General features: G+C 36.1%; 1 protein-coding gene across 1 annotated transcript in view; it reads left to right on the top strand.

Annotated features, from left to right (window-relative positions):
• Positions 1-12,518, top strand: part of EEIG2 (EEIG family member 2) — a 92,688-nt gene that overhangs the window by 45,793 nt on the left and 34,377 nt on the right. The window contains exon 3 of the mRNA XM_077120062.1: positions 79-108. Coding sequence (XP_076976177.1) covers positions 79-108 — 30 coding nt within the window. The remainder of the gene's footprint in view (positions 1-78; positions 109-12,518) is intronic.

Here is a 12,518-nt window from a genome sequence, read left to right as displayed (position 1 = left end):
ATGTAAATGTCTACTTTGATGTTTTAATATTTGAAATATTTAATCATGATATCATTATGGTGTTTTCTATCTTGGCAGGAATTAAAAGGTGGAAAAGCCTATGCAAAGGTAAGTAGGTCTTCTTTAACTATTTTGAAATCTGTAATATTTATTGTACCTTGTTATTTATAAGCTTAAAATTTAAATGGTTTACTGTTCTAAAAATTAAATGATTTTCTATTCAAGATTGGGTATTTTTTGGTGTGTATGCATTATTAGTTAACATTTTTATTGTGAAATATAACATTAAAAAGCAATAAATTTCAAGGTACATTTTGCAAGTAGTTATAGAACAAATTCCAAACTTTGTATGGATTACAGATCCACAATTTTAAATTTTCCTTCTAGTTGCTCCAAGACACTGGAAAATAAAAAGAAATATCAGTGTAATGATTCAGTATCATGGTCATTTGTTAAATCTAAGATTCTCTGTTACAACTCCTCCTTCTCCTTTGCCCAATCTTTAGAGATGTTTGGGTTATACCCATTCTGACTTATTTCATGTTGAAAAGGGATGTCAGCAGTATGGGATGGGGGATAGAACTGGTTAATGTTCTTGTAGGGCCTGGCACCTCTGGGTTTTAGGACTTATCTGGCCTATGAACTATTTGAAGGTTTTAGGTTTCTGAAAAATAAACAGTGTGTGGAATTTTTATAGGATCTCAGATAGAGCTCTGGGTGTTATTTAGGGTTAATAGGAGTGATGTTGGTTGGTTGGGCAAACTGTGGCAGTTAGCAATGCATGCATAAGAGTAGCCTCCAGAACAGCCTGTTGGCACTTTTTGAACTCTCCTAGCCATGATACCTTACTTTGTTACATTTCTTTTCCACCTTTTGGTCAGGAAGGCATTGTTGATCCCATGGTGCCAGGGCCACACTCATCCCTGGGAGTCTTGTCCCACTTTGCCAGGGAGACTCACACCCTGGACATCATGTAGTGGGGAGGATAGTGATTTTCCTTGCAGAGTTCCACTTAGAGAGAGATTGGCCATATCTGAGCAACAAAAAAAAGGGTCTCTGGATGTAACTCTTAGGCATAATTATAGGTAGGCTTAGCTTCTCTGCTACAGAAATAAGTTTCATAAAGAGCAAGGCTTGGCTATTTTTAAATAAAGCAACTTGGAGGTTGAACAGCTGGAGCCAACAATAAATTAGAGATAGAGTCTTTCAAATGCTGATTGTGGAATGTTATTCTTAAGTTTTAGCTTTCATCCTAAGGGATGATTTCTGGTTTGCATTAAGCCATAACAACTGTTAATTCAAACAGTTGCCCCTGAGAAGTATTTCCAGGCCCACCTACCCCCAGAGTAGGATAAGATCCCTGTTCTATGCTCTCTAAGCACTCTGTGTATTTATGGCACTGGCTTTGTTACATTCACTAAATATATGGAATTATTAATGATTATGTTTACCCTTTTGCTGAATGGAAGGAATTAGTAACACTACCAGAAAACCACATAATCTTCTTTTATTTCCAGTCTCTATGAATGGTATCATGGTCAAACCAATCTTCTAAGCCAAAAACCTGGATATTAGTTTTAACCACTAAATCTACCTAGCCCTGTAAATTCAGTTAGTCACAGGGTCAGTTAGGTTGTTCTTAGCTGCAAGTAGCTGAAAACTCTCCTCACCCAGAGATTTTTTTATCTCTGGGTACAAGTAGTTATAAAATAAAGTGCTCTAGGATTGGCTAATCCATAGACTTAACAACATCAGAACCCATATCCCTTCTCTTTCTGTTCTACCATCCTCTAGGTATTGACACTGGGTATTGACACCAGGTACCTGCCTGTTTGAGGTTTAGTCAGCTCATTCACATATGGCAAATTCTAGCTGCCTCTCCAGTCCGTGTGTGACTTTTTTTGAGTGAGAAAACTTTTTCTTGGTGACCCTCAGAAGATTTCCCCATACCTTTCATTGGTAACTTTTTCTTGATGGCCCTCAGAAGATTTCACCATACCTTTCATTGGTTAGATTGCATTATATGCCCACTTCTAAAGCAGTCATGGGCAAAAGGAATGGATTACCGTGGTTAACTTAGACTAATTACAATTTAGCCATGAACTAGAGGTTGTATCACCTTCATTGCTCACATGGATGAACTAAGAAGAGTGGATACCTGAATAAAATCAGGACCCTACAGGCATTAAATATTAGGGCATTAAATATTAGGTAGGCAACCATAAGGTCTCCTGTGGTTTACAAATCCTTTTGATTTTTCCCTTCTAAAAAACTCTTGAAACATTCTCTTCCCATCATTCCAAGGTTACTACCTTTGGTCATTCCCTCTTTGTTTCTTATTGAAAACCTGTATTTTCCTCCTATGAAGTCTCCCTGCCTCTGTTGTTGTCTCCCTCCAGTCCGTCCTCCATATTATTGCCATACTGGTATTTCTAAAATTAAAACATAATCATGTCATTTGCCCACTTCTAGTCCTTTCAGCAGCTATTCATTGCCTATAAAATTAAGTTTAAATTCCTTAATCTGGGATATAAGACCTGTTTTGATCTGCAAATCAAGTCTTTTGCCTCATCTCTTCCATACTCAGATACACGCACACACATGCACACACGTCCTTATATTTCAGATATAATTCCCACGTAAACTTCCTGGAGTATTCCATCCAGTTTTAGCCTTTTTGCCTTCATGGCTTGATATTCTTGATGTATCATTAAAGACTCAGTTTAGTCATCCATCCCCACTCAGAAAATTTTTTTTTCTCTTTGTTATAATTATGCCTTCTTGTATCACAACACTTATCACATTGTATTATAAGAATGTGTTTTCTGTCTTCTCTATTAAACTGTAAGCTCCTTGGGAGTAGAATACTTTATTTGACTTATACATTCTCAGAGCCTAGTATTACCTGGAATGTAAATACTCAAAATCGTTTGCTGAGTAAAGTAATTAATACCTAACATGTGTATATCTTGTATTATGTATATGTGCCATTTTCATTATATCAATAAAGCCAAAGGAAAAAACCATAACAAAATGCGGACTCTCTAGTATGTCACTAAAATTTAAACTTTTTGGAGGCAGAGTCCTTATCTATCCTGTTCATCACTTTTCTGGTGTCTGCAACAGGCCTGGCACATAAAAGGGGCCTGATAACTTTTGAGCCCATTAATTGGTAGGCTTCAGACTAGCATACATTGAATTACCCCACCTTTTAATATGCTTTCTTAATGGGGACTGCCCAGGTTCTTTTTTTTTTTTTTTAACTTGGATTGTGCTTAGTAACACTGTAATATAGACATTCCACTTGTGGCTGGTGACCCAATGTGCTGTTTTTTAGTCAACGATTATATATTAAGTTGCCTACCATGGGCCTGGCATTGTCCCTGGCACTATTCTAAGCGCTAGAGATGTAGTAGTGAACAGAACCGTCAAAAATCCCTGCCTTTCTGGAGCATACATTCTAACAGAAGGTAGTGGGGATCAGAAAATAAACTGTTTATTCTTTCATTTTTTATTTGTTTTTTCTTTTTTTTCTTTCTTAATAAACTGTTTAAATGCTGACAACTCTTTAAAGGAGTTTTGCTCTAGCAGAGGCCAAAAAAATGATCCAGTAGGCTGGAGGCTATTATGGGGTAAGAGTTTAATTTGGTTTTCTTTTGTTCTTTAACAAGGGAAAAAATCTAACATGTTTGTGTGCAGATGGAAATAATCCAGTACAGAGGTGGAATTATGAATGCAAAGGAGAGGGAAGAAAAAAATAAAATAAAAAATTTAAATAAGTAAATAACTAAAGGGGGAGGGAAGAATTGCAGAAGCAGTGTGCAGGATTAGTTGGTCTCAGTTAGGAGCACAGCCAGTTTGTCTGTAGTACTGTAAACGGGAAGGCAAATATATGGGCACAAATGCCAGTACGTGAGAGGATGTAGCATGAGAGCTCGTGTAAGTTAAATGCTCTTTTTATAATAGTGATAAAGTAAAAATCATTTTAACCATTTTAAGTGAACATTTTTAAATTATGTTGCTTGTCTTTTTGTTGCTGAGCTGTGGAATTTATGTATATATTCTGAATATTAAACCTTTATTGAATATGTGATTGGTTCCAAATATTTTCTCCCATTCTTCGGTTCTCTTTTTACTTTTGTCATGAAGTTCTTTGATGCACAAAAATTTCTAATTTTGATGAGGTCACATTTATCAATTTTTTCTTTGGCTGTTTGTGCTTTGATTATAAAGTATAAGAAACCATTTTCTAACAAAAGGTCCAGAAGATGCTTCCCAAGGTTTTCTTCTAGGAGTTTTAGAGTTCATTCTCATACTAAGCTCTTTGAACCATTTTGGGCTGGGTTTTGTTTATGGTATGAAGTAGAGGTCCACCTTCATTCTTTTACGTATGGATATCCAGTTCTCCCAGAACTATTTGTTGAAGATACTATTCTTTCCCCATTGAATGGACTTGGCATCATTGTTAAAAATCATTTCACCATAGATGTGAGGGTTTATTTCTGAACTCTCAATTCAATTCCATTGGTCCATATGTCTGGCCTTGTGCCAGAATCCTGCTGTTTTGAATACTATGGCTTTATAATGGGTTTTAAGATCAGTAAATGTGAGTTTTCCAATATTGTTCTTTTTCAAGATGGCTTTGGGGCCTCTTACTTTTCCATATATATGATGAATGACTTTTCCATTTCTTCAGAGAAACTTGTTGGAATTTTGATTGGAGTCGTATTAAATCTGTAAATCGCTTTGGTTACATTGGCATCTTAACAATAGTCTTCCAATCTATGAATACAGAGTATCATTCCATTTACTTAGGTCTTTGATTTCTTTTCACAATGTTTTATAGTTTTCTGTGTACAAGTCCTTTACATCCTTAGTTAGATTTATTCCTAGATTTGATTCTTTTAGTTGCTATTGTAAATGAAATATTTTTTCTTGATTACCTCTTCATATTATTCATTGCTATTATATAGAAACACTATTGATTTGGGGGTGTTGATCTTGTACCCCATCACTTTGCTGATTTATTTCTAAGTTCTAGAAACTTTTTTGTGGATTCTTCAGAATTATCTGGGTATAGGATCATGTGATCTGCTGTAAGGAAAGTTTTACTTCATCCTTTCCAATTAAGATGGCTTTTATTTTTCTTGCCTAATTTCTCTGGCATGAACTTTCAGTACAGTATTGAATAACAGTGGTGACAGTAGGCTTTCTTATCTTGTTCCTGATCCTAGAGAGAAAGCTTTGTCTTTTGCCATTGAATTTGATGTTAGCTGTGGGTTCTTCATATATGCCCTTTATAATGTTGAGGAAGTTTCCTTCTATACCTAGTTTTCTAAGTGTTTTTATAAAAAACGGTACTGGCTTTTGTCAAATGCCTTTTCTGCATCAATGGAGATGATCCTGTGGGTTTTTCCCTTCATTCTTTTAATGTGATGTATTACATTAATTCATTTTATTTTGTTGGACTACCCTTGCATATCTGGAATAAATCCCACTTGATCGTGGTGTATAATTCATTTAATGTTCTGATTAATTCAGTTTGCTAATTTTTTTCCTAACCTTTTCATTTAGTTAGTCATCAAATAGTTTGGTACAAATGTATTACATGGCAATTTTATGTTAGAAACTGTTCTAGGGGCTGAAGATTCAGTGATCAACAAGAAAGATCAACTTCCAGATACATTTCTGTTCTGGGAGATCGTGTGAATGGTGTTGAAGAGGAGAAGAGACAGACAGATAGATAGATAGACAGACAGACAGACAGACAGACAGACAGACAGATAGATAGACAGACAGACAGATAGATAGATAGATAGATAGATAGAAAGACAGACAGACTGACTGACAACAAAGACGAATATTCAGATTGTACTAAATGCTATAAATTTGGGGGGGGAAATAGAGGCTGATGGGTTATAGAGTGGGTTGAATTGGATAGTAGTGGAGAGCCTCTGGGAAGAGGAACGTTTGAGCTGAGAGTTAACAAAACAGTGGAGCCAGCAGTGTGAAACTCTGAGGCAGAGCAAAGGATGACTGTAGAGGTAGGAGGCTGAGACCCCTGGATCCAGGAACAGAGGAAAGCTTGATTGTGCTGGGTCTTGGATGCCGTGGCAACTTTTTTTTCTTCCCAATATCATTTTTATTTTTATTTTTTTTACCTTTTTTATTATATAATGTAACATAGAGAAAAAAGCAATAGTTTTCAAAGGACTCTTCAATAAGTCTTTTACAGGACAGATTCCAGAGTTTGTCATGGGCTGCCGTACCATCCTCAGATTTTTCCTCCTGGCTACTCCAGAACATAGGAGGCTACAACAAATAAATACATTTTTTTAGCATCTCAAGTGACTTTTTTTTTCTTTTTTTATGAAAAATAACATATATACAAAGCAATAAATTTCAAAGCACAGCACAACAATTAGTTGTAGAACGGATTTCAGAGTTTGGTATGGGTTGCAATACCACATTTTTAGGTGTTTACTTCTGGCTGTTCTAAGATACTGGAGACTAAAATATCAATTTAATGATTTAGCAGTCATATTCATTTGTTAAACCCTACCTTCTCTGTATAACTCCATCATCACCTTTGATCTTTCTATCCCATTCTTTAGAGGTATTTGGGCTATGGCCATTCTAACCTTTTCATTTTGGAAGAGGCTGTTAGTAATGTGGGGTAGGGAGATGAGACTAGCTGATTTTCTGCAGAGGCTGGACCCCTCTGGGTTTCAGGATTTATCTGGTCCAGGGACCATCTGGAGGTTGTAGGTTTCTGGAAAGTTACCCTAGTGCATGGAACCTTTGTAGAATTTTATATATTCCCTAGATGTTCTTTAGGATTGGCTGGAATGATTTTGGTTGGGGTTTGGAAATTTATGATAGGTAACAATGTCTAACTGAAGCTTGCATAAGAGTGACCTCCAGAGTAGCCTCTTGACTCTACTTGAACTCACTCAGCCACTAATAATTCATTAGTTACCCTTCTTTCCCCACTTTTGGTCAGAGTGGCATTGTAATCCCATGGTGCCAGGGCCAGACGTATCCCTGGAGTCATCTCCCTTGGCCATGGCAACTTTTTGAGAATTTATTCCAAGTACCCTGCAGCAACTTTTGAAAACTTTAGGCAGGTAAGTGACATGATCTGATTTATCAAATTTAAAAATAGCTCTCTGGCTTTCATGCAGAGAATGGGATTATAGGGGTACACAGAAGGAGAGGCTCAAGCATAGAACAGGCAAGAAGTTATGGCAGTGGCGATAATGATGGAGGAAAATGGGAAGGAATATGGAAGTTTATCAGTTTACAAATATTTTATTGAGCATTTTTGCATCTGTGTTCATAAGGAACATTGGTTTGTGATTTTGTTTTCTTGTGGTACCTTCATCTGGCTTTGATATTAAGGTGTGTTGCCCTCTTTAGAATGTGTTAAGGAGTGTTTCTCTTTAGTTTTTTGAAAGAGTTTGAGAAGAATTGATGTTAATTCTTATTGGAATGTGAGTAACATTCACCAGTGAAACCATCTGATGGGATTTTCTTTGTTGTGCAGTTTTTTATTATTGACTGAACCTCTTTACCTATTATTGGTCATTGAGATCTTCTGGAGTAGTGCAAATAGTTTATATATTTCTAGAAATTTGTCCATTTCATCCTCATTATCTAACTTGATGGCGCACAGTGAGGTTCATAGTATCCTCTTATAATCCTTGTTATTTCTGTAGGGTCATTAGTAATGTCTCTCCTTTCATTTCTTATTTAGTTATTTGTAAGCTCTCTCTCTCTTTTGTCATTCAAAAAAAGGTTTGTTGATTTTATTGATCTTTTTTAAAAAACCCATTTTTGGTTTCATTGGTTTTCTCTATTTTTTTTTTTAATTTTCTGTTTCATTAATCTCTGCTCTAGTCTTTGTTACTTCCTTCTTTCTGCCTGATTTAGGTATAGTTTTCTCTTCTTTTTCCAGATCTGTCAGTTCTGAGGTTAGGTCTCTATTTGAGATCTTTCTTCTTTTTAAATGTAAGCATTTAGAGCTATAAATTTTTCTCTCAGCACTGCCTTTCCTGCATCCCATAAGTTTTGGTATGTTGTGTATTCATTTTCGTTCTCCGCAAGGTATTTCCTAATTCCTTTGTGATCCTACTTTGACCCATTAATTCTTAAAGACTTGTTTAATTTCTACATATTTCTGAATTTTCCACATCCCCATCTGTTAGTGATTTCTAGCTTCATTCCATTGTGGTCATAGAAAATATATTGTATCATTTCAATATTTTTTAATTTATTGAGACTTGCTTTGTGACCTAAGATATGGTCTATTCCAGAGAATAATCCATGTACACTCAAGAAAAATGTGTATTCTGATACTGTTGGGTAAAGTGTCTTTATGTCTGGTTGGTTTAGAGTAACATTTAAGTCTCCTATTTTCTTACTGATTTTTTTGTCTAGATGTTCTCTCAATTATACAAAGTGGTATATTAAAGTTTCTTACTATTAATGTAGACTGTATATTTCTCCCTTTACATCTGTCAGTTATTTTGGGGCTCTATTATTAGGTGCATATATTTATAATTGTTCTGTCTTCTTGTTGAATTGACCCCTTTATCGAAGTATAATGACCTTCTTTGACCCTCGTAGCACCCTTTTTTGACTTAAAGTCTGTTTAATCCGATAACAGTGTAGATACCCCTACTCTCTTTTGCTTACTGCTTGCATGATATATCTTTTTTCCATCCTTTCACTTTCAGTCTGCTTATGCCTTTGAATTTAATGTATCTTGTAGACAGCATATAGTTGGGTCGTGCTTTTAAATTCATACTGCCAATTTCTGTCTTTTGACTGGTGAGTTTAATCCATTCACTTTTTTTTATTTTTTAACTTTTTTATTGTATAGTATAACATATATACAAAGCAGAGAAATAAAAAAGCAATAGTTTTCAAAGCATTCTTCAGCAAGTAGTTACAAGACAGATCTCAGAGTTTGTCGTGGGCTACTATACAATCGTCTCCTATTTTTCCTTCTAGCTGCTCCAGAATATAGGAGGCTAGAGGGCTTAAATATTTTTTTATCATCACAATCGCCTTTTTTCCCTTCTTTTTTTGTGAAAAATAACATAAATACAAAAAAGCTATAAATTTCAAAGCACAGCAACAAATTAGTTGTAGAACATATTTCAGAGTTTGACATCAGTTACAATTCCACAATTTTAGGTTTTTACTTTTAGCTTCTCTAAGATACTGGAGACTAAAAGAAATATCAATGTAATGATTCGGCAGTCATATTCATTTGTTAAATCCTATCTTCTATGTATAACTCAACCATCACCTTTGATCTTTCCATCCCTCTCTTTAGGGGTGTTTGGGCTATGGCCATTCTAAATTTTTCATATTGGATGGGTCTGTCACTAATATGGGGTAGGGAGATGAACTATCTGATGTTTTGAAGAGGCTGGGTTAGGTTTCAGGACTTTTCTGGACCAGGGACCTTTCTGGAGGTTGTAGGTTTCTGACAAGTTACTCCAGTGTGTGGAACCCTTGTGGAATCTTATATATTGCCCTAGGTGTTCTTTAGGATTGGCTGGAATGGTCCTGGTTGGGGTTTGGCAGGTTATGATAGGTAACAAGGTCCTACCTGAAGTTTGCGTAAGAGCAACCTCCAGAGTAGCCTCTTAACTCTATTTGAACTCTCTCTGCCACTGATACTTTATTAGTTACACTTCTTTTCCCTCTTTTCATCAGGATGGAATTGTTGCTCCCACAGTGCCAAGTCTGGATTCATCCCTGGGAGTCATCTCCCTTGTAGGGTGCAGGGCAGTGATTTCACTTGCAGAGTTGGGCTTAGAGAGAATGAGGTCACATCTAAGTAACAAAAGAAGTCCTCCAGATTTAACTCTTAGGCGTGCCTATAGGTAATCTAATCCTCTCCGCTACCTACATAAGCTTCACAAGAGTAAGCCTCATGATTGAGGACATGGCTATTGATTTGGGTGTCCCTAAAGTTTGACACAGTATCAGGGATTCCTTGATGGTAAGGTTTAATAATTCCATATTCTCTCTCACATCCCTCAGGGGACTTTGCCAATACTTTTTTATTATCTTTTTAATATACTCTAGGATGTATCCAGGCATTACAATAATCTATACAGGATTAAAGGACCTCTTTCTTATTCTGGGCCCCTTGTGTTTCACTTGATCAAATGAGCTATAAAGATAGGTTGAATTAAATTATGCACTACAGAAAATTTCAGTTCCAAACCAAATAAACCTTTCTTCCATTGGTCTCAAAGAGTATGTGTAAGGTTCTAAAATATAGACCCTGTCTTCCTTAACCCTGTGTTCTGAATTACTTTACCCCAACCTTTTCGGCTTTGGTCTTATCTCTAAATATCAGGTTATATATATAAAGCAGTCTCTCAAAATCCAGAAATAATAATCACCACTCTGGACTTAATGTGTCTGCTCTAAAAGCTTACAATCTAGGCCCCTGTTTTCTTATAAGCATTTTCTAAAGGTGCCCATACCGTTCTTGTTCTTTTGTTTCCGTCTTATCTTGTTTCACCAAGTGTCCCACATGTTCATTCACATTGTTGCATACCTCACAACTTTGTTCCTTTTTGTAGTAGCATAACCTTCTTTCAGAAATATTCACCATTGTTCACCAATCTACTTCTCCATCAGTACATCCTTCAGCTACCTGCATTGATCAGGCATCATGTGGTGTCCACAGTCCATCAACATTCTCAATTTTAAATAATTTCATTGTTCCCAAGAGAAATAAACACATGCTCACCAAATAGGAAATCTAAACTTCCTCTTAACTCTTGTTCCTCCCCCCATTATTTACCTCTGCTGTTGCTGTGGTAGTGCTGTTGGTTTCCTTTTGAGCATAGCTCATGGTGTGCAATAGCAGTTTTCTCTCTGTGCTCTGGACTTAAAAATTCTTTGTACAAGAATCATATCTTTGAAGTAATTCTTGTGAGAACTTATTCATATTTCTAGTGTTAGTCAGTGAAACATGTAGGTCTATACAATCCCTTTCAATCTTGTTCATCTTCAATATGGTACTTATAGGCCCACTAAAGAACCACCTTCACTCCTATCTATTCCCTTACATTGGAGTTTATAGCCAACAGTTCACCCATCTCTAGCTTCTATGTATCTCTGAGTCCCCTATGTTCTGTATTATACTTCTCTATTTCCTCATTGATCTTCCATCTGATTATTGTCTATAGAGGAGAGTGGTGTATTGAAGTCTTCTACTATTATCGTTGAAATGTCTATTGCTTTCTTCAGTTTTGCCAATGTCTGTCTCATGTACTTTGGAGCTCCTTGATTGGGAGCATGAACATTTATGATTCTTATATGTTCTCGGTGAATTGACCCTTTAATTAGTATATAGTGTCCTTTGTCTTTTGTGATGTCTTTACATTTAAAATCTATTTTGTCCGATACTAGTATAGCTACTCCTGCTTCCTTTGGTTACAACTTGCATGGAAAATCTTTTTTTGTCCTTTCACTTTCAGTCTATTTGTATCCTTGAGTCTAAGATGAGTCTCTTGTAAGCAGCATATAGCTGCTTACGTTTCTTAATCCATTCTGTCAATCTGTATCTTTTAATTGGTAAGTTTAGCCCACTAACATTCAAAGTTATTGCTGAAAAGGCGTTTCTTGATTCCACCATCTTGTCTTTTTTATTTTATTTGTCAGATCTATATATTATTTTCCCTTTATCTCTTTGTATTCTTTAAATTACCTTTAGTAGTACTCTTCAATTCTGTGCCCTCCTCCAGACCTACATCTCCTGTCTTTTTTTTTCAGCGGCAGAACTCCTTTTAGTATTTTTTGTAGAGCCGGTTTCTTGATGACATATTCTTTCAGGACTTCTTTGTCTGTGGAAACTTTAACTTCCTCCTCAGTTTTGAATAACAGTTTGGCTGGGTACAGAATTCTTGGCTGGAAGTCTTTCTCTTTCAGGGTCTTAAATATATCATGCCACTGCATTCTCGCCTCCATGGTGCTAGTCGGGTAGTCTGAACTGAGTCTTATTTGGTTTCCCTTGTATGTGGTAAATTTTTTTTCTCTTGCTGCTTTCAGGATTTTCTGCTTCTCCTCAACATTTGACAGACTGATTAGTATGTGTCTTGGGGAAGGCCTATTTGGATTTGTTCTTTTTTGGAGTTCATTGGGCTTCTTTGACTTGTATATTTATGCCCTTTATGAGGGTTGGGAAGTTTTCCTCCATTATATTCTAAACTACTTTTCTAGCCCCTTACTCCTCTTTTCTCCTTCTGGGACACCAATGAATCTTATATTTGTGCACTTTGTTTTGACTGTCATTTCCCTGAGATCCAATTCAAGTTTTTCCATCTTTTTTGCCATTTGTTGTTTTGAGTCTTTGAAGTCAGTTATCCTGTCCTCTATATCACTTATTCTTTTTTCTGTCTCTTCAGATCTGGTGTTGTGTGCCTCCAGTATGTTTTTTATTTGATCAACAGAGTCTTTAATCTCTGTGATATCCGCTATTTTTC

The sequence above is a fragment of the Tamandua tetradactyla genome, chromosome 11 (genome assembly GCF_023851605.1).
Source record: "Tamandua tetradactyla isolate mTamTet1 chromosome 11, mTamTet1.pri, whole genome shotgun sequence".
NCBI lineage: Eukaryota > Metazoa > Chordata > Mammalia > Pilosa > Myrmecophagidae > Tamandua > Tamandua tetradactyla.
The sequence above is the reverse complement of the archived record's forward strand: the minus strand, read 5'-3'. Positions and strand labels throughout refer to the sequence as shown.